General features: G+C 46.4%; 1 protein-coding gene across 1 annotated transcript in view; it reads right to left on the reverse strand.

Annotated features, from left to right (window-relative positions):
* The window catches only part of LOC8029253 (homeobox protein aristaless), a 182191-nt gene extending 158398 nt beyond the window's left edge, over positions 1–23793 (reverse strand). Inside the window, exon 1 of the mRNA XM_042293931.1 lies at positions 23628–23793. Within this exon, the coding sequence (XP_042149865.1) occupies positions 23628–23709 (82 nt within the window). The 5' untranslated portion in view covers positions 23710–23793. The remainder of the gene's footprint in view (positions 1–23627) is intronic.
* Between the last annotated feature and the right edge of the window lie 416 nt (positions 23794–24209).

Here is a 24209-nt window from a genome sequence, read left to right on the forward strand (position 1 = left end):
CAGTAAAATGGCATCTATGCATTAGCCAAAGCTACGCGCTCGAGCTGAGTGACAACGGATTGCGCGCTTTTCAAAATGCATAAAAAACGATTGGACGGAAAAATGGCTGAGAGGTCACCACTCAAACACGAGCGCGGGAGAAGATACGAGTGTTTCGGTGTCTCGCCGCAAAGGGGCGCCAGTCACGTGGCTCTCCTCTCATCCGTTGTCTTCCGCTCCACCTTTTTCATTTCGGCGGCTGCTTCTCGTGGCAATGTGCCGCGCTTTGTCAGTATATAGGACGCTATGCCCCTGCCACGAGGCTGGCGACGTCGGTAAAGCCCCTTGATGTGGTTATGTTTGTCCCGCAAGTATGGTCAAATGCGCTAATGCAGGAGGCCCACGCATCGTGCGGCCTTCGGAAGCGAATGGCGGTGGAGCATTCGCTCGTGCACGTGTCTTGCGCAACCCAATAGCAGTTGTTGGTGGCACTTGCAGAAACGCATGAATTTTATCGAGGGACTTTAGACGTCGGTTCTCGGACCTGCGTTCGCTATATAAGGGCTCACACGACTAAACCCATCCACCTTTGGCTCTTCACACGTGGCTCAAAATGACGTCACAGCGGCGGCCATTGTGGTGGCCTCGCTGCTGAGCCCTCTGTGGCATGCATTTCACGCCACCAAAGATTTCTTTTTTTTTTTTTAAGAGGCGAGAACAATCGGTTATAAGCGATGACGTCACACGCAATCCTCGTATATGCCGGGACCTTTAAAATATTATTTCAATATACAGGCTTGAGTATAGGCCGCAGGGGTCTACTCGCATGTTAACGAACGAGAGGACCATTTTCCAGACAACAGGTTTCGGATGCACACCGAGGAATTTTGCGAAATAGGCGGTATTCCAACAAGATTCCGTGGAACAGAAGAAAAAGCTCATTGTGCAAGGATTCTGTGGAACTTTATTTCGGACCACTTTTCTACGTAATTCACAATTACTCGGCTCCTCAATTACTCTTCGGGGTAGAGTAATTGCGAATTTCTCTGCTCCGACAGCACTTAATTGCGTCTTTTTTTTTTTTTTTCAGCACGTTCACGTAAAGTCTTGAAGTCATACATGTAAGGGATAAAAAATAATTTCGTCATGATTGACTTAGAACGCTTTCATCGGTACTTTCAAGGCGTCAAACCAGAAACTGTTGCAGAGGTAAAACGCCACTGGGACGAAAATTTCAGCGTAGGCATCTCCTCTATATAAACTCCGAAGTGTTACACTGCTAACTACGTATGAGTAGCATATACTCCCAAGCAATGCGCGTATTTATTCATTTTATTTGGAAATACTACTGGCTTCACGCAAGGAGAATTAGGGGTGGGTGGGTACACCGTACGAATAGTCGTAAATAGAAACAGAAAAAGGAAAAACTCAAGGAAGTAAAATTTTCACAGCAGTAATAAAATTTTCAACAGGTGACAACATCGCTTGGTAGCTCATTCCAACCTTGAATTGTCCGAGAAAATAAATAATATCTAAAACAGTAATTTTTTTAACTGCATTGTTTTAACGCTTTAGTGCGGTTTAGGGGGTGAGACCCTATCGATAATGGTTCTAAGTAGCTAGAGCTTTCGATTCTAATAGTGCCGTTAAAATACTATGCGGTACTTTTAATCCGTCAGTTTTTGCTCTTGTTTGCAGAGGCTGAAGCTGTGCCCTGAAAAGTAGTTTTGTAGACCAGGCCCCTGTACAAAAATTATTAAAATATAAACCGAGCAGCTAGTCTCAGGATGCTTTCAAGCCTGAGAATACCATTCAGAGTGTAAGGGTGCCACACTCAGCTGGCGTATTCTTACACAGGCCTAACAAAAGTTACGTAGGAAATACGTTTGGTATCAGAATTAGCAACTTTTTATTTACTTCTAAACGCGAACAAACGGCCCCACGCTCTTTTAACAGTCGCTTCCAAGTGCTGCTTTCAGTGGAGTTAGCTCTTAAAAACAAGTCCTAAACATTAATATTCTTCGAGTCGTTTGAGAGCTTGCCCTTCAAGTAAGTATTTAAATTGGATCGGCTCTTTTTTCGCACAAGACTGTCATGACGGCTGTCTTAGCATAATTCAGCTTCATTTGCCACGTTTTAGACCCATCGAATATTGTCCACAAAGCTTCCTGTAGTTTAAGGTAGTCGTGGTGGTTCCTTATTTTGTTATATATAACACAATCATCTGCGAACATTCTACTGACAAGTACACGCGAAATATATCGAAGAAAGTGCGCATTTGAATTAAGGTGGGCGATGATATCTCTCACCACATTTCATCGAGTTTAGATCAATCGATGAGTATGTGTCAAGGAATGGCATAAGCTAGCAAAATTGTGCAGCATCGACGACGTGCGCATCTTGTGCATGTAGCTTTTATGAAGAACGTTTTCCGTGAGACCACGAATGACTCTTCAGAGCACATCTGTTCGGGATGGTATGACCACTGAAACGAGTAAAAGTCTCGAGCACTTTATGATCGGTCTGTAGTCAATGGACGATACTTAGGCCGAAGAAGGAATCGCAAAGCAAGAAGCCTGAACACAATAGGCCACACCCTATAGGTTTCCTAAGCTGCGGCTATAGGAGCACTCGGAAGAAGAAAGCGAAGCAATGCTTGGAATCGTGAAGGCGAGCGGGTTGAACAAGTGGTTGTCCTGCGCTTGTCTTCTGTGTTTTATTCTTTCATGCTTATCGACGGAAAATATGCTGAAGGCTGAGGCCCCACGGCGGCCATGAAAAATTACCCATAACCCGTGTTTTAATCACTATTATAACGGTCATTTGTTCACGAGAAGTATTTAATATACCACTGAATGGATAAAAGAGCAAATGGTCTTCAACTTGATATCAAATCAGTAGGAGTGAATTAGATATTCAGCTCCGTGGCAACATGCCAAGAGTGGCCGGCCGTCCATGGTTTGGTTCTACAAATGAGCGAGGTTAGGGTTGGGTTGATTTCTTTCAAACTTTTAAGATGTCTGTATAAAAAGTGTTCGCTTTGCATATCGCGGCCCCTTTTTTTATGTTCGGCCGAGTTTGAGAGCTATATCTCTCGCGAAATTCATAATTCCAGCCAGGCTCACTCACTCTACCCAATTGCGCTCGCAAGTAGCCAAATATTTACTAAATATCTGCTTCGTAACAGATCTCACGAAATAACGTGCTGAAAGAAACTCCGCGTGCTTGGGTGCCCCCATGCCAGTGTGGCCTCGGCTCGAGCTGATACTGCGGGCTGTTCTTTTTCCTTCCTTCAATACATCGAGTTGTGAGTTTGTGTTTGTCTCTTCTCCCTCCTCTGTTTCTTTCTATTCGTGCGCAATTTTTTAACCATGTTCAATCATTACCAACTCGCCCAACTAACCACCTTGCTTCAGAGAAACTCGCAGTCTAAGCTACAACGCTACTCAGAGTTTGGGTGTTATCTTCAAAATTACGAGATGGGTGGGGCGCACAAAGTGATGCTTTATTGATTCCATGAGTCGACACGTCATTGTTCGATCGGAATAAAACGTTACACTGAAAACAAATCTTTTACTCTGTGGTCGAGATGTCACGAGTCATGCTGACAGATGTCCTAGCAGACAGCTCTAAGATGGTGGCACAAATGACGGAAGCTGAGAAGAGTGCCGATGGATTATGCACCGCGTGATTGGCAGCTGGAGTGATCACTTAAGCGTCATTGCTGTCGGATTATGTGGGACGCGGCAGTCAGATTCCAAGATGACATTTCCATTGTTACGGTCAATAAAGAGGGGACGTCCTTTCTGACACGGAAGGAGAACTGGTTGCGCCAGTTTGAAAACTGCAAGTGATGGTGCTTGAAGGGGTCTTAATGCTACTACAGAAATAAAGTACAGTTGTAATTACTCGCGCGCTGGAATAATTAAAGACGACAATAAGTGCACGGCTAAAACCCCAACTATGGTTAGCGCATGAAATGGGATCTGCGATTCCTTCCGTGCCTTCTCTGCGGCTGATCCGAGTCGAGGAACAGGCGAAAGGGTCAGTGCAACCCTTCGTCCGCGGACACCGGCCGAAGTTCGAGTCTTCGCCGATGCGTGAGGAAGACCTACACATGTGCAGAACACTTCTTGAGAAAGGTTCATTATGTAACCAATTCATTTACACACCAAAAACGATTGGGACAGGTGCTCTCACTGATTTAAAATTAAATTAAAGGGCTTAGAAGTTTCGTGCTTGTTTGCGGAATCCGGCGGCAAAACTCCGCTGTTTTGTGGGACGACGCGACTGTGCGCGGGCAATCATCACGTACTCAGTTTCAGGAGTTGTAAGCGAAATTTCGTGTTTTTGCCGACTGCTTTTTCTTTTTTTTTTTTTTTCAAGAACAGACGTAATGTACGGGCTTACTAAAGTCACTCGTGCTCGCTACCCTTAACACTGTACAACAATCCTAGAACTAAACTGTGCAACATATATCGGTTTCTGCAACGAAAACAAACCCAGAAGCCAAAACGAGACGCTACGGTGGCGAACGCTGGGCTGGCTGGAACGCGCATTTGACTCCTGCGTTCAACAACCTATCCCTCCCAAACATCAAAAGTGATCCCGAAGTGCCAACAAATGACGTCACAAAAAGCCGGAGCCTCATGTTGTCGGATGTCGCGATCCTGGCGGTTGGTGCTAGCGAACGCGAGTGTCGCTGTTCCCGCAGCGTATCAACTCCTGGCTGCCGAAACTTCCGTGGGCTGTTAAACAGCCGAGCGACCTACTGCTGAACAGGCGTCTGCCACATCTACCACCCCTGTGTGAAACACCGCCAGGGGCGCAGCCGGCGACAACGTGATACTCCTATTACGTCATCGGGCAGAAATCGAGGGACCAGTTTTCTGGTCGCGGTAAACACACCAGTCGGAGACGCGTTCCAGGCACCATAACACGGACGGCAGGACCGACGGAATGTTTGCGATATCGGTGGCCTAATTTCCCTCGAGGCGTGGCTGCGCGCACGCCACGCGAAACGAATAAGCTCCCGCAGCAACACTCCAAGTGGTGCATCGCGTGACGTCCCTCCGACCAAGGCACGAATGCCACCTTCTTTAGGCACTTGAAAAGAGGCTCGTGGGTAAAATTACGGAATAAAATCCGCACATGTATACAGATTAGAAGACGAACCGCGATGTACTCGTGTTCATATTATGCAGCCCAAATAGTAGCGCTGCGGTAATTGCTGATATCCGTTTCACGCTGCTTCGAGCGTTACCACCAAAGCTCACTGTAGCTTCTTTTTTTATTATTATTATTATTATTTTGCGGAGCCCGGAACAAACCTTTGTGCAGTGCTTCAAAGGATTGCAAAGCGCGAAAGCTACGATTATTTTAGCGTGTAGCCGCCCTATAGCATGTAGGGTAGACACCGCCATTTCTCTACGGGCCAAGTGCACAAAAAAAAAAAAGTCCAAACTTCTGCGCCTTACCGTTTCTTTCTTCTTTTCACTAAAACGAACTAATAACATAAACAACATAAATCCCACTGTATGGGACCTATGTTGTATTTGTTGGTTTTCTCACTCTGTAAAACGCTTTTAGTGAATTAAAAAAAAAAAAGTCCGTTTGACATTTGATTCTCGAAGAACTTTTCTTCCCCTTAAAGAACTGCTTCATACAGTCAGATGTTAATTTGTGACTTCCGTATTTATTCGTTGGAATAATACACTTTGTGCGATGTTATCTGACCCTACCACGCAGCATATGTTCTCTAACGTTTTAGAAAAAGAAAATTGAACAGAGACATCAAGTGTTCCAGGTTATGACAGCCGAAAAACTCTCGTAAATTCCATCGTAAGAATTTTTTTTTTTTTTTAAGTTATGGGATATTAACCTTGAAATGTTAGAATCGTTGTGTTTCCCGAGAACCAAAGACAAATGAAGACATATCTTACGCGGGCAAAGGGAAAGGACATGGAGGTATTCTATATTTTGAAAGACAAAATTTATTAGGCATCTCATTTCATTTTTTTCTTTTTTTAATTTTTATTCAGTTGTATATATTTTATTTTGCAGTGTAAAATAAAATACCTGTGGACTAAAGAAATATTTATAATTCCTAACCTATTAACTAATCACGGTAAAAAAAAGACGGCATTACATACCCTAAATATTTAACAATTTGACCAGAGTATTTGGTTACTTTATCATCCATTCCAGTGGACAAAAACAATGTATATGAATGATGTCATATGTTCTCACAAAATCATTACGTTACTTCACTATAATCAGCCTGTTATATTACAATTTGTTTTGCGTACATCTTTTTTGCTTACAATATTGTATAATGATGTATATTCCTTTCTTGGCTGCCTGGTCCCACATACAATGAAGTTTGCTTTCGCAAGGCCAGCTCGTCTCTATATGAATTTGCATGTGAAATAAAATTAATATTAGGATTATTACGTTCCAGTTGCGCTTTATAAGAGTGTTTTGTGCTTGTTCTTTCTTGTGGGACGTCTATTACGGCGCTTACGGAGATAGCGCACCGAGCCAATCAAGGGTTCTATAGATGGCGAGGCTTCCCTTCAAAAGAAAGACAGAGGAATTCCACCGCGAAAATCGCCAAGAGGTCCGACTTGAGACGTCCGTACCTGCCAGAAGCAGAGACTCGTCCAACTGTACACGCTCTCGAAGCGACAAGAACCTAGACCCGAAAAGAGGGAAGCGGAGAAGGCCAATAACACAGAAAAGAGGAAACGGGAATCTCAACTGCGGAATCGGATTAGAGATTGATTCCAATCAGGTTAAGCTGATTATTCTGCCCCAGCGACAGCAACTTTTTTATTTCGTGGTTTCGGCTAACCTTTAAAGCAAACCGCTTCGGTGATGCGTCCTGACACGCCTTACCACGAATGACGGAGTCGACTCCGGAATTGGGAGGGTCTGGACGCCGGGGCGTTTGAGGAATGTCGGCGCTTTTCATGTTCTCGCTTTAATTGAGGGATTATACATGCAGCGATAGCACGAGTGATGGTACGAGTTTCCAATATTCACGTTCATAGGAAGGAAAATTACAATTAAGCGTTTTTGCTGGTATATAATGTTCTATACGTCCGCTTCCGCGAAGTTTAATAAAAATGCCTATCTCGAACCCGGACATGAATTATTTTATCGTTTTGTTTTGGGTTATTTGTACAATGTTTACTGTATACTTTCGAACGTGCCTAGCGTGGCTTTTAGTTCTTTGTATAGAAAGCTGAAAAGGCGTTGTCTTTTGACACTCCCTCTATGTAAACAACTACCTAACGGCTCCTCGGCCCATGGTAATCCTACCAAGAACCCGAAGTGACCACCGATGACACGACTAACTTTTTTAAAGTAAACGAGGCTAAACAAAACGCTTTATAACAAAAAGTCAAAGGGGACATGGCTTATGTACTGTTTTGTGTTTTGTTTTTCTTTCTCATTAATACTAATTTTTAATGATTCTAACTTCATGTGACTTCAATTTTATTTTAGGCAGTGACTATTTTGACGTCCACCGTAAAAATTAAAAAAAAATACTCTGACGTCTTAGACGTCCTTTTCTTAAAACGTCCAAATGGTCGTTTTAATATTTTCATGTCCCCCGTCAATGCAGCCGTCACATTGAAAGCCGTTTCGAGCCGTTTCGTTTCTGACGGTGTTGTCAGCGTTCTGTGTCGCACGCCTAAAAGGTTTCGGTCCCAGGTGGCACCGGAAATGTCTCATTAAGCCTGTACCTGCTCGACTAAATCCACAGGGTTTTTTTTTTTTTTTTTTTGGACGTGACACGCTTGGCGGCGATGTTCCGAGTTTTCGCACACGACATTTCGGTAGGCTTCTCACTTAAAACTTTTAATCCACACCAAAGGCGAGCTGAATATTCCGCTGTCTTTCCTGCACATATCAAATGTGAGTTCGTACACTACGTAACTAAGAGATGGGAACGATGTTTGCGCCTCCGCGCCTCCACTACCGTGCGAGCGCGTCGTCGAACGGTTGCAAAGTCTCGCTTTGCGTCTGGCTCCTCTCTCTTTTTAGTCGGGTTCAGCGGGTTCGTTCTTTAGTTCAGAGTTTCTTTTTGGTTCGTGTATAACGCGTATAACGAGTCTGGGTTTTTTTCTACGAAACGATCGGGGTGTGAAATAGTGTGGTGTGAATGTAAGCAGTGCCTCCTTCGTGTTTCTTGAGCGGTGCAAACGAACAAAGATTCCGACGCTCCGAGCAAAACAAGAGAAAAAATTATTGCAGTCTGCGTCGCGCTTGAACGAAATACACGTATTTTCTCCACAGCGTGCCTCATGCAATAAACTGAAATTTATATGATACGAGATTCGGCTCCTTTGTCTAAATAAATCTTAGCGTAATCAAAATAACGTGTAATAAATCATAAAAAGCGGCGGTGTCGGATTCTGTCATGTTTACCACAATGCAGACGAGCCAATGCTACGTACGGCCTCGAAGCGAAGTGCAAAGATGCACTTTAAGAAATTGTCTGCATTGCAGTTACTTCAAATGTCATAAGAACTGCAACCGACTGCACAACATTCGTTGTCGAAAAATGCGTGTTGAACAGCGACACCGCAGTAAACTAGGTGTCTCTCTCTTCTATCTATGTTTTTCTCTTACCTTTTTTCGTCTCTCAAGTTCAAGCTGGCCCAATATTCTAGTAATGCACCAACTACCTCAACTGAAACCTATAACTAACGTGATATATATTTTTTTCCCACTTTTGACCAGTTTTAGTCGAAAGCTCAAAAGTCCTAAACTTCAGACGCCAAAATAATAACAAAAAATATTTTGACGGGACAAGTCAAAATAATTTTTAAAAAAAATGTGTTCACGTCTTTAGGAAAGGTGCGTCACGGACGTCAAAATACTAAAAGAATATTTTCTTGAAAATTGAAGTAGAAATAGTCACAGTTCTGGGGCATGCATTTATGCTCTTTCTTGCGTTTAATTGTGAATTTCCACTCTTTACACCCGTTACACCTTTCTTCATCTTTCCTTCTCTCCAACGCGAAGCAGCGAGTCAGCATCACTCAGCTTGGTTAACTTCCCCTTGATACCCAATAAACTAGGGCTGAGTGACCGATCGATGAGCCTGCTGATCATCCATTTAATGCTTTAATCGCGATTAATTTATTCAGCCGGTTATCTGGTAAAACTTTGACGAACCGAATGAAAGAAAAAAATTAAACTTTTAACGGTTCTCAACTATAACATCAAGGTTGATTCATAACCGAAAATCTTTATTGATGCGTTTATGGCAAATGCATACCCCCCCCCCCCCCCCCCCCAAAAAAAAAGAAGAAAGTAATCTTGATTTTTTATAAGTATTCTGCATGGAAATGAAGGAGGCTGATTAATCGATTAATCAATCAATTAAAGGGTGGCCATTAGTCGGGCTAAAACTTTTAATCGCCGCACAGAACTATAACTCCCCTCCCCCTTTCGTTTCCGTTTTCCTAAAAACTGGCATTCCGTTAATATTTCAATAAGGGCACTTGGGGCCCTGCTTAAAAGCTGATTTGAATGGCGGCGTAACAAGTCAGTTTTTAAGCAGGTTGACCTCTTTGCGACTGTTCTCTCTCTCTCTTTCTCTTGGGACCCTAGACTCGTAAAACACAAAGTTGGCGTGCGCCGGTTATGCCTTCGCAGCCGTGACACTGCTCTTTTTTTTTTTCCCCCAGTGAGGTCCAGTCGGCGCGCTCCGCCAACTGTCGGTTCTAACCTCGTGATCGACGAGTCTATGCGTCGAGAAACTGAGGGAGAGGAGGAGGCGTCCGAACGCCGAGCTCTGATTGGATGGATTAGTGGGTAGACCGAAAGCTGGCGGCCTTTGTCTCCACTGCTCATGTCTAACGCGTTCAAGGGCGAGAGCAAAACCCCTGCCGCCATCATTCCGCGTTCTAAAACGTTCGACGAGCGCAGTGGAGGCAAAGGCTGCCTTTGACTGCACTTTGAGGAAATTTCAGTTTTCGGTCGGCGTCCATCGAGAAGGTGAGAAATAGAAAAGCGGGGCTGCTTCCCGTCTGCGGCGTGCTCTTCGTGCCTTCCGCCGTGCTTCGGCAGCGCGCTCGAGGTGGTCACTATTTTTCAATCAGAGCCAGTCAGAGCTCGCGTCACCACAACTCCGCAAAAAAAGCAGACGAAGTTGCGCTCCGCATAGACATCATTTCTTCCATCTCATGGTTCCCGCGGAACGGCCTTAGGCGACTAAACAACAACTCCAATTCGAACGTTGGGCTCTTACTATAAGCACATTAACGTACTATGTATATAAAAAAAAATATTGAAGCACTTGGTAACTGTATTTTCCGTCTAAAAGATCACGCGAGTGGGGCGCATTACTCGCTGGACGCATAATTGAAGTAACTATATGACGGATACCTGGGCCGCCCGCGCTTCATGAGTTACAAACCGCGAAGGACGCGGGCACGAAAGTGCGTATGGGTGCGCGCAGAAATGCTACCGTCCATCGGGCGCAGGCTTGAAACGGAGCTGCAGCCAACGTCAGTAATGCGCGGTGATCTGGCGCTGTGCTCGGGGAGATTCCTCGTTCGGCGCAACTCTCGAATCGCCGACCGATTGTCGAAGCGACGTCGAGGTGAGCGATGCGTCTCGGGTTGAAGCGCGACGACGCCAGGCTGGAGCGGAGCACACCGGACGGTATCCGCAGTTCGGTATGCGGCTCAGCTCTCTCGAGTTACGCGTTCTTCGATGTTGTTTTTCGCCAGCAGCTAAAGCTAGTCCGGCCAAGTTAAAGCTAACCAGCGTCTACGTGGATTCCCACACACGGGGTTAATCCGTGGCTGGCTCACGTTTTGAACTTGCTCGTCGTCCGGCTGAAATTCCTGTTCGTCAAGTGTCGTCTTCCCCGCCTGTCTCAGCTATTATTTTTTTTCTTGCGAGATTGGAGATGGGTTTACGCTGTCTTATCGCTATCCGAAGCTCATAGCCCGCCCTCGTCTCGTAAGAGCGAACGAAGAAAAGAAAACGGAACAAGTAACAAAATGTCCGGTCATGTGTGTCTGAGAAGGAATGAAAAATGTTGGGTCGTCGCATTTGTAAGCTTCACGGGTTACGAATACGGCGATCTTCAGCAAACCTGAAGCGTGCGAGACGGCGATGCCTATAAAGCAAGCCATATAGAGGGTGAATATATTAGGTAAGTTTATCGTGCTTGCCTCCGTCGCGTTTGTTAGCCTCGAAGACATCCTGAAAGTTATTCGTTTCCTTCCGTTATCATTGTTTCTTTCGCGTCTGCACGGCAAGCAAGGAAGCGGACGGCCCAGCAAGTTCACGATGGCGGATATCGTCGACGGGACTGCCTTTTTGCGAAGCGGTTCCAGGGTCGGGCCACGATGCGTCCGGGCAACCAGCCGCCGACTCGGAAGTAGACGAGGCACAAGGACGATCTCGGCGAGTGAGTGTGGTTTTTTGACGTCGGGAGAAGCAACTCCATATAAATTGGAGCGAGGAACTGTTTGCTGGGCGTCGGAGGGTGCGGCGAGCCACCAGATTCCGAGAGGAGTCCGATTGCTCGTGCTCTCGTCTCCCAATGTGACGTAAACGAGTCTCCACCCCCCCCCCCCCCCCCTTTCCCGGGTGGGAGTGTGTCACCTTTCGTTCGATAAGATTCAGATCGGGTTAGAGTCGCCAACCGTTGGCAACCGCGAGGAGGAACAACTTTAGCTTTTGTAATGCCCTCTCTCTCTCTCTTCTCTTTTGTCGTTTTCTGTTTTTTATTTCCTTTATTATACGATTCTCTCTACGTTTTTCCTCCTCCTTTCCCAATGTCGCAAATCTCTACTAAACGCTGTTTGGCACCGACAAGCGGCGCTGTTGTCGGCAGTGCTCACTCGCAGGCGGTTCACGCGAATCTGGTTTGTCGCCTGGTGTGCCCGCAAACCTGGCGCATACCTGGTGCGCATACCTGGTGTGGGCAAGCGCGGACTTGTTGTAAATAGCAGGACACTGTGGTCATATCCTGGCACGCCAAGGTCACGCTGGTTAAACATCCAAAGTCTAGTTAACTTTTTTTCGCCCATTGATTACAAAGAATGCAAACTACTTCGAAATTCCGCGGCAACAACTACGCGGAGAGGAAGACGTCAACGGCATTGTCCTCGACGATGGTATCAGGTTGTTCAGTGCGTGGCTATCCGCTCAGCCCGCGCTTATATTAATCAAAACGGGGAGATACATTTCCGGCCTGGTTCTTTCCGCGCTCTTCTTCCGTTTCGGCACCACGCGTCGTGCCCGCTTGTTTAGAGCGACCACACCTCGTCGGGTGCCACGCCGAAATCGATAAAAGCAGCCGGACGGGACGGGCTTGACAGCTCACCGCGAAAAGCGCCAAAGCCTGACTCACCGTTGGACCAAACGCGACTCCATCGAGGTGCCGCCACGCCTGAGCGATCTGTTCCGCCCAACGAAGGACAGCGCGTCGGGCCACTTCACGCTGCCCTTTCGCTAACGTCCCCGCGCATATGGGGTGGCAGAAATCCTGAGGCGGCATCTAAAATTTTCCCAAGATATTGGCGTCTTCGAGTAATAATTGGAAATGTTCTACTATGGGGGTGCTTTAGTGACGGATTTGACCTTGTGTAATTTCGGGGCGTTGCTTTTTTCTATAGAAATGAGACCACCAAGCTTGTCATGGACAAAGGCGAGCCTTGACACAGACGATCGAGTCAGCGTCTGACTCGGTTGTTGTTTTTTCTAGAAAAAAAGCTTCGCCTTGAAGTGGTAAAGAAAAATAAGGCCACCAGTAAAATACACCTTTGATAAAAATTTGAGATCGGTGCGTTCAGGCGCCGATCTTTCTGGTCCCTTATAGAGCCATGGCTTCCAGGTTCAGGCCAATTACATCTACTGAAAGCCACCGCGTCTTTGAGGACGTGAAAACCTCCAGTGCTTCAGGTTATCCGAGCACATTGCAATCTAGTCGGAAACGAACCTGAAGAAGGACCACGTTTACCATCAAATTGTCTTCATGTTCGAAATGTGCACTGGGACATTTTAAATCACGAAACATTTGACGTCGTGTTCCAGGTCCCAGTGCAGATAACGTCCCTGGTTTAGTTTTTTTCCAATTTTTGCCGAATCAGCTTGAGACACCAGCTCTGTGCGTTCCACTACATGTGCGCTTGTTCCACGCAGTTTTAAAAATGCCTTCGGTTTGAAGGCTTATGAATTTGCAGGCATGAACGTTGCACAGATGAAAACACGTGGAGCAAACTGTGCTACTCAGCCTCCCGATATTTCAGGTTTAGATCAGGGGGAACATCGTACCGGTGAGGTGGCGTGATAACCACAGCGCGATGCACGTTGAAGACCCCGTGTTGGCAGTTGTACGGCACTGGCCGAATTTCGTGTTCTGAAGTGAAGACACGAGCCATCATTTCGAGGGAGACTAACTTAGCGCTGGATAATCATCCGTACAATAAGCATCGCGAGAAGCCCGACAGTCTAGTTTCAACGACTTATGCGAAATTAACGGCGCCTAGTGGTCAAAACAGAAAGCTGTAACGGTAAGTTCAATCTTCAGCTTTCTCGAGCTAATCGAATTTTTACATTGCCTGCCTCTCTAAAGACGAAGCTGTGAAAGTAGGTTCAAAATCACGTAATCAAAATCGCCAATAAAAGCCTATCTCCACAGGGGCGTTGTTTTCTTACATTACGTTATATGATTCATGACTCATGAGTCACTGGAACGTCCGTGCTCCGTGTGTGCCGTGCAGGGTGTTCCTTGAACTGGTTTCCATGCTTCAAACGAAGCACGGATAGCCCCGGCGACTCTCGACGTAAGCAGATCTGAGCTCCTGTAACACACCGTAAACAAACGGCCCTCTCTGAGTGTGTGCGAGCCTTCACGAAGGTGTCCCATGGGCAATGATCGGTCGAGCTGTAGAACGCAGCTAAGCGCATCACTGCTGAGTCCTGACAGATATAGCTCTAGCAGGCGGTTCGTCAGTGTTTTGTTTTCGTGCTTTGTGGGGAGGCGGACGTAACAACTCCAATTTTACTCGGCCTGTGCCAAAGCTGGGAGCTCGGATTTTCATCGGGGCACATGACTCGTTTAACGCTTGCCACAGCCCGTTTAGAATGAGCTGCCGTCCCCGTCCTTTGCCATAGGTTGTCAACGCGAGAGCTGCCTCAGTGCACGCACCCTGGGTCAATCAGAGAATTCCCGCGCGTCTAGTAAATTACCTAAACAAACCTGAAAAAAAAAGAAGCTAACCCCTGCAAACTACGGATGCCGCACATCAAACAAAGAGGAAAAAAAAATAGAGCCGGAAAACATTCGACGTTTTGTATAACTGTAGGGAATCTGTTTCAAAAATTGTTCTAAAGACCTACGCTGTTCACGACACCACACCCAAATGAAGCCGCTCTATAGTGTGTACGAATACACGTAGCATTCCTCTCCCAAGAAGTAATTCTACCATATAATTTAATGTACACCGAGCAAACGAAACGTATTAACGACCGGCCGTACACTACACACACTGTATCATCGAAGGCCGTTCGGCATAACAATTGCACACACACGAACTGATTGCCCGAGCCGCACCCGAAAAACCCACAGAGAAGGAAAAACCAGCTCCCCCATCCGTCAATGTCCGCCGGGCACTCGTCGGCGAACAGCACAATCCAGCCGACCAAATTACCCTAGCGCGGACGTTCGCTGGGTCAGCGGAATACACACACGCGTTTGTAACGCGAGCAGGTGTTTGAATCCGCGGACACGTAGCCTGTGATTAAAGCTTCGCTTTCTCTCTCGTCTCGCTTCGGATCCGGCGCCGCGTGCCTGAGAGGCCTCGATCACGTCCAGCCTTTAACTGACCGCAGTTGGCACTGACGGATCGCCCGGAAGTGACGCGCTCGCCGCTTGGCCTCTAGCCGTGCAGTGGAAGCGGCGATTACTGCAGCCGAGGAAATAAGCAGTGGGACGCCGACACCTGACTTTACTCTGCGCGAGTGTTTACAGGGCGTGCAGTGCGGTGTGTTGGTTCAACGATTCATCGGTGGAGACGGGACGCAGCTTACGGTTGCTGTCAGGCACGGATCCAACGGAGCAGCTGACCACGGTTGCCGCTGCTTTCGTTGGAAACGTAAATTTCTTGTGCCACCATAAAAAAGAAATAACACCATTACCGCCCTGTGGTTTTCGTTTTTCAAAGGTGAAAGGAGGAGTAATTTCTTACGACTTGCTGTGCCTGTGACTGGTCTGTGGTTCGTGGTAGCTTTTTGCAAAGAGGTAATTGTATGAACATTTTTTTTTTAAATTAATATTAGCGCCGCACAAGGGTATCTCAACACGACCTTAAAAAAAAAAAAAAATCAACCGAACGAACTTTTAAACGTGTTATGATCTCTATCAGTGACATCACGACCTGTACTGTCACTTCTGGACGACACCTTCAATTGTGCGTGTAAGAAGCATTATGGAAGCTTGTCATCGCGTCCTTAAAGCAATGTGGTCAAAATTGACAATCTGACATTACTCTCATTTTCGTCGATGGAAGGTGAAATACTTCCAATAAAGACGTCAAGTGAGCATTTGGACAAGCGTGGAAAGCCTTTTGGTCGGGCACGTCGCCATTGGGCTGACCTTTTGAGCTCCTCTTTCTGTACACCTTTCTCTTTCTCTGGCGAGCGGACCGACGCATTATTTCAACCGCTCAATGAAAGAAAAGTTGAACTTGACTTTCATTTAAGGCAAGACCGATTAACGCCCCACAATACCGTTCCTCCCCCAGAGGAACGGTATTGTCGTCCGTAGCAGCTGCGCATTCTGGGGTGGACGGACAAACGCTAATATCAAACACAGAGGTACCCAACGGCTACTTTTTTGTTTTATTGTAGTTTCAGATAATAAGATATACCCGTAATCCATGGGACAACGGCGTTCACTCGAATTTGCGTGACTCAATGGGGTGCAATCCAGACCACCCAGCATATTAAAAGCTGAACAGCCTCCTCAGTCTCCATGGGGTGCACTTCACGACGAAGCGTGGCGCTCGCTTCCGTCGCTTCTCTTTCCCTCGCACGTACGCGTATGTGATGAGGCCAATTAACTCAGTTATTGGGTCCGAGTTCGACGCATTAATTGGACACGAAGACTGGTCCAATAATGACGTGGCGCTTGAGTCCACTCTGTGTGCGTGCTTGATCTCACGATAATGGCGTCAACATTTTAGTGACCGGTGTCGGTGCAGTTCTTCCGTGCTCCTGTAGTGCCGATTCGCAAACAGTCGGGAGTCCTCGAGGGCCGACAGGGGAGGCTAGGTTCGCACTAACGTTCCTCGCCGCTAACCGCCTTGGTCAAGTAATGGGAATTACGTGTCGGTTTAGTAAAGGTCCGTAAACGCATACTCCTCAAACGAGCTAGAAATACCCATACGCTACTTTGATACCTTCTGGCGTTCTTTTTCTTCACTTATGGACTTCTTTGGAAAGACTTATACCCTCTGTTGGCAGTGGTGGAGTCCCAGTATAATGGCGGACTAAAACTGCAGCGTCACGGCGCACTTTATCCATTTGGTTGGACCAGAAGGCGAGAACACACCCACGGAAAAGGTGATGCGCACATGCGCACAGTGACGTTCCACTTTCGACGCGGTTTGATTGATTTGTCTCCTAGCGTCGGCGGCACTCCGACGTTCGCTGTCTTATGGGATGACTTGAACGTTCTACGATGTGACTTGTTTCGCCATCACACGGTGGTTCCAGCCTCCTCATATTCGGCACGCGAATTTCGGAAAGGCTTCATCGAGCAATGATTAGTCACCATGACCTTCCGAATTATTTCTATTGCACCCGAAAGTGCCCGCGCCTAGCGGCGGCTGCGTCTTACCCCACACCGGGCAAGTTATTCCGATTCTAGCGCCTGTACTGCACCTCACCGTAATCGCGTCGTGAGTCAGAGGTACGATTCATCCTAATTATTCCTCCGACAAATTGAGAAACGACGGTGCGGTACCGGTCTATTTTCACCAAAACAAAAAAAAAAAAAAAAAACAAGCCGTATATAACTTCGTTATCGTGGAATGCAGCGCTCTAGCTCCCCGATGCAACTAATTACGGGAGTCGTTATACCGCGCGATATGTGTTTCTAGTCTGCCGAGCGTGACGCGGCCTACGTTGCACTGCAGCGCCTCGCAATTACGGGCAACGCGGAAACACAATTAGCGCCTTAATTAAAGGACGACGACTGCATGCAAGGGCACAACGCGCGGCCGCGCTCCGCCCTCCCGCCTTGCGGGACCACCTCGCACTATCCAAAGTACGCTCGCGCGCGCTGGGAGGACGTGCACGTGCGTGGAGCTGGTGCGCACGAACGCACTCACGCACGAGGCACACTAACTATTTTTAGGGAGGCTAATAAACGGAGCTTAGTAGAAAACAGATAGGTTGCTTTATGTATGACGGTCGTAGTAACTGCCCAGTGTCCTTTTCGCGGTTTGCCGGGCTATGACCCGTTTACTGTTTGCAAATTGGAACCGCCGCTTGCCTCCCAAGTGACTTTCGGTCGTTCCATCGTTGCAAGCCTATCGCGCTTGCTTATGTCACCGGGGCTAGAAAGCGTAAAAGCTAACACGGAGAACAAAGTTAGAGATTTACCGAGGGCCTTCGGCTGAACGATTTAACGTCCTGGAGGAGACAAGTTGGATTACGAGAATATTTGAAACATTTTAACAGACCAAGGGCTTCTTGATTATTTTCGGGTTCGACCGGAGAATTGGTGGCTAAATGTTTCATCGACGTTTCAAGCAGCGGTGTTAAGCCTTAAGGTGGGCTCTGTTCATTCGTTTTATGAACCGGAAGTACGCTGGGTCGTCGAAGAGTGGATCACCGCCTGGTGGCGTTTGCAAAGGAATCGGTCTACAAAAATTAAAAACAACAACACAAAATGTGTTGCGACTAGAGGCATCTGTTTCGTTGTAGAAAGATGTATGTGCTTTAGGGGATTTACTTTGAGTCGATGTGCTTTAGGAGTCTTGCGTTTAGTAGAGTAAGGGGAGGGGCAGTACTTCAAGTACAAGCATTTAAAATACGCAATTAAATACCTCCAGTATTCTGTATTTAGTGACATATTACGGCATGCACTTATTTACTGTGTCTACATGAACCCAAAAATCGGTATTTCGAATAAAATTGTAATTAAATACAATATCAAATACAATCTCCATGCGAAGCTAGTATACGACGTCTGAATGTTTAGAGAGTATAAGCCCGATCTGCCATGGAGATATAACCCCACTATTTGCCCTCAATAAGATATTGGCGAGTGCAATGTGACTGCTGCCCCATGGTTTTCAACGAACGTCTGAGAGTAGCAATTTGAAGACGGCACGCCGGCGATGGTCATCCAGAGCGAAACTGGTATCATATCAGGTCTGAAGTTCTGCAGCGTACGTTACCGCTCCACATGCTCTGTGTTCTTGTGCGCACTTACCAGCTAACTGCTGGCGCAGAACTATCGAAAGTACACGCGGTGGTATCGAAAGTGACAGCCAAATCCAGCTATAGATAGTGAAAAAGTTTTTATATACAATCGATTGTCGACTATCGAAAAACGATCCATAGTCCATTACTGTGAAACTCAATAGTATACTATCGATAATCGACTATCGCGAAACTACCAATAGCCAACTATCGTAAAGCTGTCGAAAGTATTTTTTTACGTGACAAAGATTGTCAGGTGTCTATCAAGGAATCGTCGTGAAGCTCGGAGTAAAACACAATTCCAACTAAGGATTTCCGCATAACTCGAGGAACAACTTCAAACCTATTGGAAAACTATTGGAAAACTGTAGAAATCCGCCTTTCCTACTAACAAAAAGCTTCGAATAAAAGATATCAATACCGCAATGTCAATCTTATTCTTGATGGATTGTCGAAGTTTTTCGGCCGTTTTTGGATTGGATTCTGGGATTTCGCACTTTGGTTTTTACAGACAGAGCTCAACCAGAAAAACAAAAACTCATTTGTTAACCCTGATAAGTACCCACGCACAGCAGAAATTCAAAACTCTGCTTGAATATGTGGTGATCGAAGGGGGTAGATATAGAACATGATTTAATGCAAATAAAAAAATAAAAAAAATAGGTGCGGCGTTTTTTTTTTTTTTGTTTGCTAAAATTAACAAACGGTTGACGAAAAAAATATTATTACCGTCTTTAAGATATACAAGTCTTTCACAGCAATAATGCCTTACTGCCAACAATATCGTTACTTGGATCACTGAAAATGTTCATTTTTTTTATTTTTCATTTTTTTATTTAGTTAGCGTTATGTTCTTAAACTTATTGTATTTTAATAATGGAAAAATAAAAACTTCAGTATGTAGCCGTGTTGCCTTAGTAAATCCTTTTTACCTGGTGTTGAATTTTAACTGTCCACGACAAAATGTATATAACGTTTTTGACTTAAAATATTTTTTTCTAGATAATGTGACGGGCCCTATATTTTGAAGTTGTGGTTTTAATTAGAAGGTAATTCCTTTACCAGCCACCATTATCAACATCTGCAAAAATAGAACTGAACAAAAAGTGGACTAACAAGTAAAGCCTACCTGTTTCTCTCAACAGATAATTACCGATATTCGGGAATTAGTTATGAATGGTCCTCAGCAGATAAGAAAAACCATGATCGCCAGCAGTGTGTCAATTCTCACCTGTCAGCGGTTACTAACGATTGTAAATGGTGAGAACTGAATAACAAAAGAAACACAATCGTGAAAGACACTCAAGAGAAACCCAGATTCTGTCTTCAGCAAAGATGTTCCCAAGCCAAAAAAAAAAAGCTTTATGTATTTTGTACTTTTACAAATGCAGACAGACTAAAGTGGTATCTGAACCGCAAAAGATCTTCAAGATGTGTGCACAAAAGAAAAAGAGAAATAGCAAAACGCCCTTTATAAAGAAAATAGTCCCTGGAGAAGGGGAACAAGGGGGACAGTTAGGACAAACGCAAATCTCCAAACACAGCTAGGTGACTGGTGAGCGACCGAAAAAATCCGCCTGGTCTGGGTATCGGGACCTCTCCATTACAGGTGGAGAGCTCTACCAACTGATCTAACCAGGGTTTAGACGTCAGTAGAGCAAACGGGTTTTATCAGCTGCCACCAGTCTTACACCAACAAGGGTGAAGCCCTCGTTGGTGTTAGACTGGTTGCAGCCAGACTGCCACCAACGAGTCTGGTGTCCAGCTCGCTTGCACATTTGGATTTAATTTAATCATAATTATCGCCCTTTATATTTTATCTCTAAATAAATAGTATGGGGATGCAGCTTAATGTTTAGTTTCCTTTCTATTACATGTTTTACACCGAGCCCAGCGTTGTATGCCTGCACATATCCGTAGGCATCTCCTTTTTGGGTTGTGATTTCATCTTCGAAAAACTCGGTAGTTTTCTTAAAGTTCAATTTCGATAGTATCGACAGTCAACTGAGAGCCAACTACTGATTGTCGAGAATCGATATAACTATGTAAAGTACCTTCTAGTAAACTAGCTATAGTACTTTCTTCGATAGTTTCGCATCACTGTAGCCAATCACTCGCCCATCGACTCCCTCTTGGCAATGTGAGTGATATGTCACGAGCATGCCTTTTGGCAGGTTCGGTCAACATGAATGAACACGAAATGCATGAAAGTTGACCTATTGGGTTTTTGTTTTGTGTTGCATTTAGTTTCCACTACAAAATACTTCGAGGCTGTTACTGGTGAGCAAGTTTTTCAAGCTTGCTCACCTATTAGAAATCTACAAACCCTTTGATTTGCTCGTTCCTGTCAAACGCGAATGTCCGATAAACAGCCACGTACTACAGGAAAGTTACCTTCTCCAACACAAACTGTTATCTTTTGCACAAGATTCATTCGGCCATATATCCTTGTGTGCGTTAAATACATTTTATTCTTAGGTCTGCTAATTCGTTTGCAAGCACTTGATTGCCGAATCATACAGAATCCATTATTTAATCATGCATTCGAGTTGATTTTTCAAGCACAAAAACCGTGCTATCGAAAACAAATATTTCTGCAAAAGTATTTGGAGAGGGTCATAAACTTCTCTGTGTTTGTATTTTATATTCAAATACATTTTTTCAAAAATGCAAAGGCATCTGTAATTAGATTTTTGTCGAAGTATCTTTTGTATTTGTGTTTGGATACATTTTTGCGAGGATTTTCCCCATCACTGGGATAGTCGGAAATGTGCTTGAGGAGATGTGTGAAAGGCACTCACGCGCTGCCTCTCGTGCGTGTTAGCTGGACTCCTGTGCCCTTTGCTGTTGTCGTCCTCGCTGCGATTTTCCGCCGGCCTACACTGCTCAGCGCGGCGCTCTTGCCATTCACCCTTTTCGAACGGAAAGCGAACTGCAGACGCCGCGGCGGAGAACCTTCCAGAACTCCGAAGCGAGTGCGGTGAGAGTGGCGAGATTGAGGGATAGAAATAGCGCGTCTTGCCATAGATAGCGTGGTTGTGCGAGGGGCGAGTGTTCAGGCGAAAACTCTTAGTGTTCCTTTGCTACAAAATCCGGCGGAGTTCGTACGCTAAAATCCACGCGATCTCGGGGGTGGGTTTGTTAACGCGGCGTCAAATATATAGTGGAGAAAAAAAAAATAAAAGAAACAGCAAAGGTGTTTTGCATTGCAGAACAGCCGAGTGTCTCAGTGGAATTTCAGCGATTTCCCGCGAGAATGGACGTCGTGTTCGCTGCTTTGATTTCTTTATAAAACTAAAATACGTTATAAAAGCAGTGATAAATATCTTGAGCGGAAACAAATCGACGCGATGAGAACACTATTTCCTGCGCATGTAGCGCTCCAGACACGAGAACGAGAACTTAGAGCCACGGGATGCTTGAGGGAGGGCCGCGTCCCAGCGAGAGGCAGGCCACGTGGTTGAGACCCTTGTTATAGAACATTGTTGCTAGCACGTGCACAGGAGGAGTGGATACAGCTATGGAGGAGACTGTTGAATACAACCTGTTGTTCATATAGAAAACGCGGAAGGTTACAAAGGAAGTGTTACTTCTTTTGGGGAAGTGACAGGAAGAGTTCGATAAGGCGTTTGATGGGGACTCACCACATACAAAGCGACAGCAACGCCACCTGCCTTTTTGTAAACGAGCATTCGCTCGATGATATCGCGAATTATGGCCGCTCAGCGGCGCACAAGGTGACTCTCAGTGGTGCTTTTTCAGTATTGTCTACGGTCAACGAGCGTGGGACAAATCATGGTCGTTGTTCTATCACTGCTCAAGGGGAAGCTTAAAAAGGTCATGAAGGGATTTTTCAACTTCTTCCTTTTTAGCTTTCCTCCTCAACTCAAAATAGAAATGAGATGCGTGGCTGTGACGTAGTATTTCGCCAAATGCTTCCACCGTGTTTTTGAAGCACGCCATAAAACTTGTCATTCGCAAGTGATGACAAGGGCCGTCATGGCAGTCATTATAATCCGTTCACAATTTAGCTGAGACCACAAGCTCCGCCTTTAGCGAAAGTTTTCTGTCCTTGCTAACAAAACTGTGAACGCGCAGGCACGCGCAACCAAAGTTCTGCGGAAGCCAGCGAGCTCGCGCTGAGGGAGGTGCTTCTAGTCTCAGGTAAATGGACTGAATCCACGAGCGTGAATCCAAATATTCACCGACGGATTGATTGCTGGCGAGTGCTAATGTCAGAGTGACGAAGTGCCAGTTTCCAGTGCAGGGGCTGGGGGCGGCTGACGTGCTTTTGGGTTTCGGAGTTAAAAGGAGGGACAAAACAGTCCGCTATGTATTCAAATTTTTGAACCGTATAGAAGGTTTTTTTTTTGTTTTTTTTTACTTCCTACACTCTTTTGTTTGGCCCACTAAACGATATGATATTAGTAAAATCCCAACCTAAAACCAAGCAAAATTTCCTAAGACACTGAGCGAAAAGGGGTTGAGACCTTGGGAAAAGGTCCGAAGATTGGGAGATATTTACATACTGAGAGGGGGTCAGTGCGTCAATGCCTTAAGATTAGGGAGTTTCTGCCGGTGGATTGCTTACAACATAGTTTAGGTTACAAAAAGCGACGTCTCTACTGCTCCCTTTGTCCGTTCTGTTCTCGCACATACTTGTGTTCAAGGCTCAAGCAGACAGCTGGTGGTTTTGGGAGGGAAATAAATACTTTCACAACTACCTGTATCGACACCTTACAGCGAGCACGGGAAAACACATCGGTGCCGGTATACGCCGACATCGAAGTCGATAGAAAAAAGGACTGCACTGATGATCCGGGTCTTCGGGGCAATCCTGCGCTCTACGTGCGTCCAAGCTTTCCAAGCTGCAGGGTCCCTCAGCAATAGCCATCGAATGTATCCATCGTGAACCGACTAAAGAACAGAAAAAAAGCCTTTATGGGCGGCATTCGATCTCTGCTAAAGTTCGGCCCTCTACGTAAGATGCATGGTTGACCCGACGTTGGGCGCCACACGTGGTGCCCTGTCGCACTGTTAGTTCGATGGAAGAGAGAGCCACAGCGCAAGAACCAAAACAAACGTTATTCTCTTCGTCTCCTAGGCCTGCTGACAGTCGCCTGTCGTCCACTCGCCATCCGGTCAGTTCTAAGAGGGCGGCAAGAAGAAGAGCTCACCTCTGTCGGCGTCAAGCAGCAAAGCCTGCTGCCTGCCAGCGCTGGCCTGAGGGTCGTGCGCAGCGATGGGACTGTGGACCATGGCACCCGGAGCAGACTCCGTCAGTGCTCATGCCGCTGCTCCATGGACGACGGCTACTCCAGTGGGAGACGGGGATACCCCCCACGGCACTCTCCTCCCGCCCCGGGCGAGGCTACGTGCCACCCAACACTTCCGCCAGCCGGGATCGGCGACGACACAAACGCGGCGGCACAAGCACGGCACCCGGCGAAGGGAAGGCCCACGTCGACGGTCGCGCGACGGGCGTCCGGGGAGCGTGTGTTCCGCCGATCGACGGGAGCACGCGTCTGCGGCGGAGGCTCGTGCGGGGTTCGCCCGAGCTGCTCGGTGCGAGGCACGGGCGGTCGGCCGGCGACGAGGGCGGGCTCGGGAGGCAGCGGCAGCACCGCCTTCGGTCGCGACCGGTTGGACGGGAGTCGGCCAACCCGACAAGGGGCTGCCGGGCACCGCCTCGACAGATAAACGAGTCGGCCGAGTCTGTCTGCCTCGCGAGTCGCTGGGCTCCTCGCGTCAAGCTTGTC

The sequence above is a fragment of the Ixodes scapularis genome, unplaced genomic scaffold (genome assembly GCF_016920785.2).
Source record: "Ixodes scapularis isolate PalLabHiFi unplaced genomic scaffold, ASM1692078v2 PGA_scaffold5__190_contigs__length_132052651, whole genome shotgun sequence".
NCBI lineage: Eukaryota > Metazoa > Arthropoda > Arachnida > Ixodida > Ixodidae > Ixodes > Ixodes scapularis.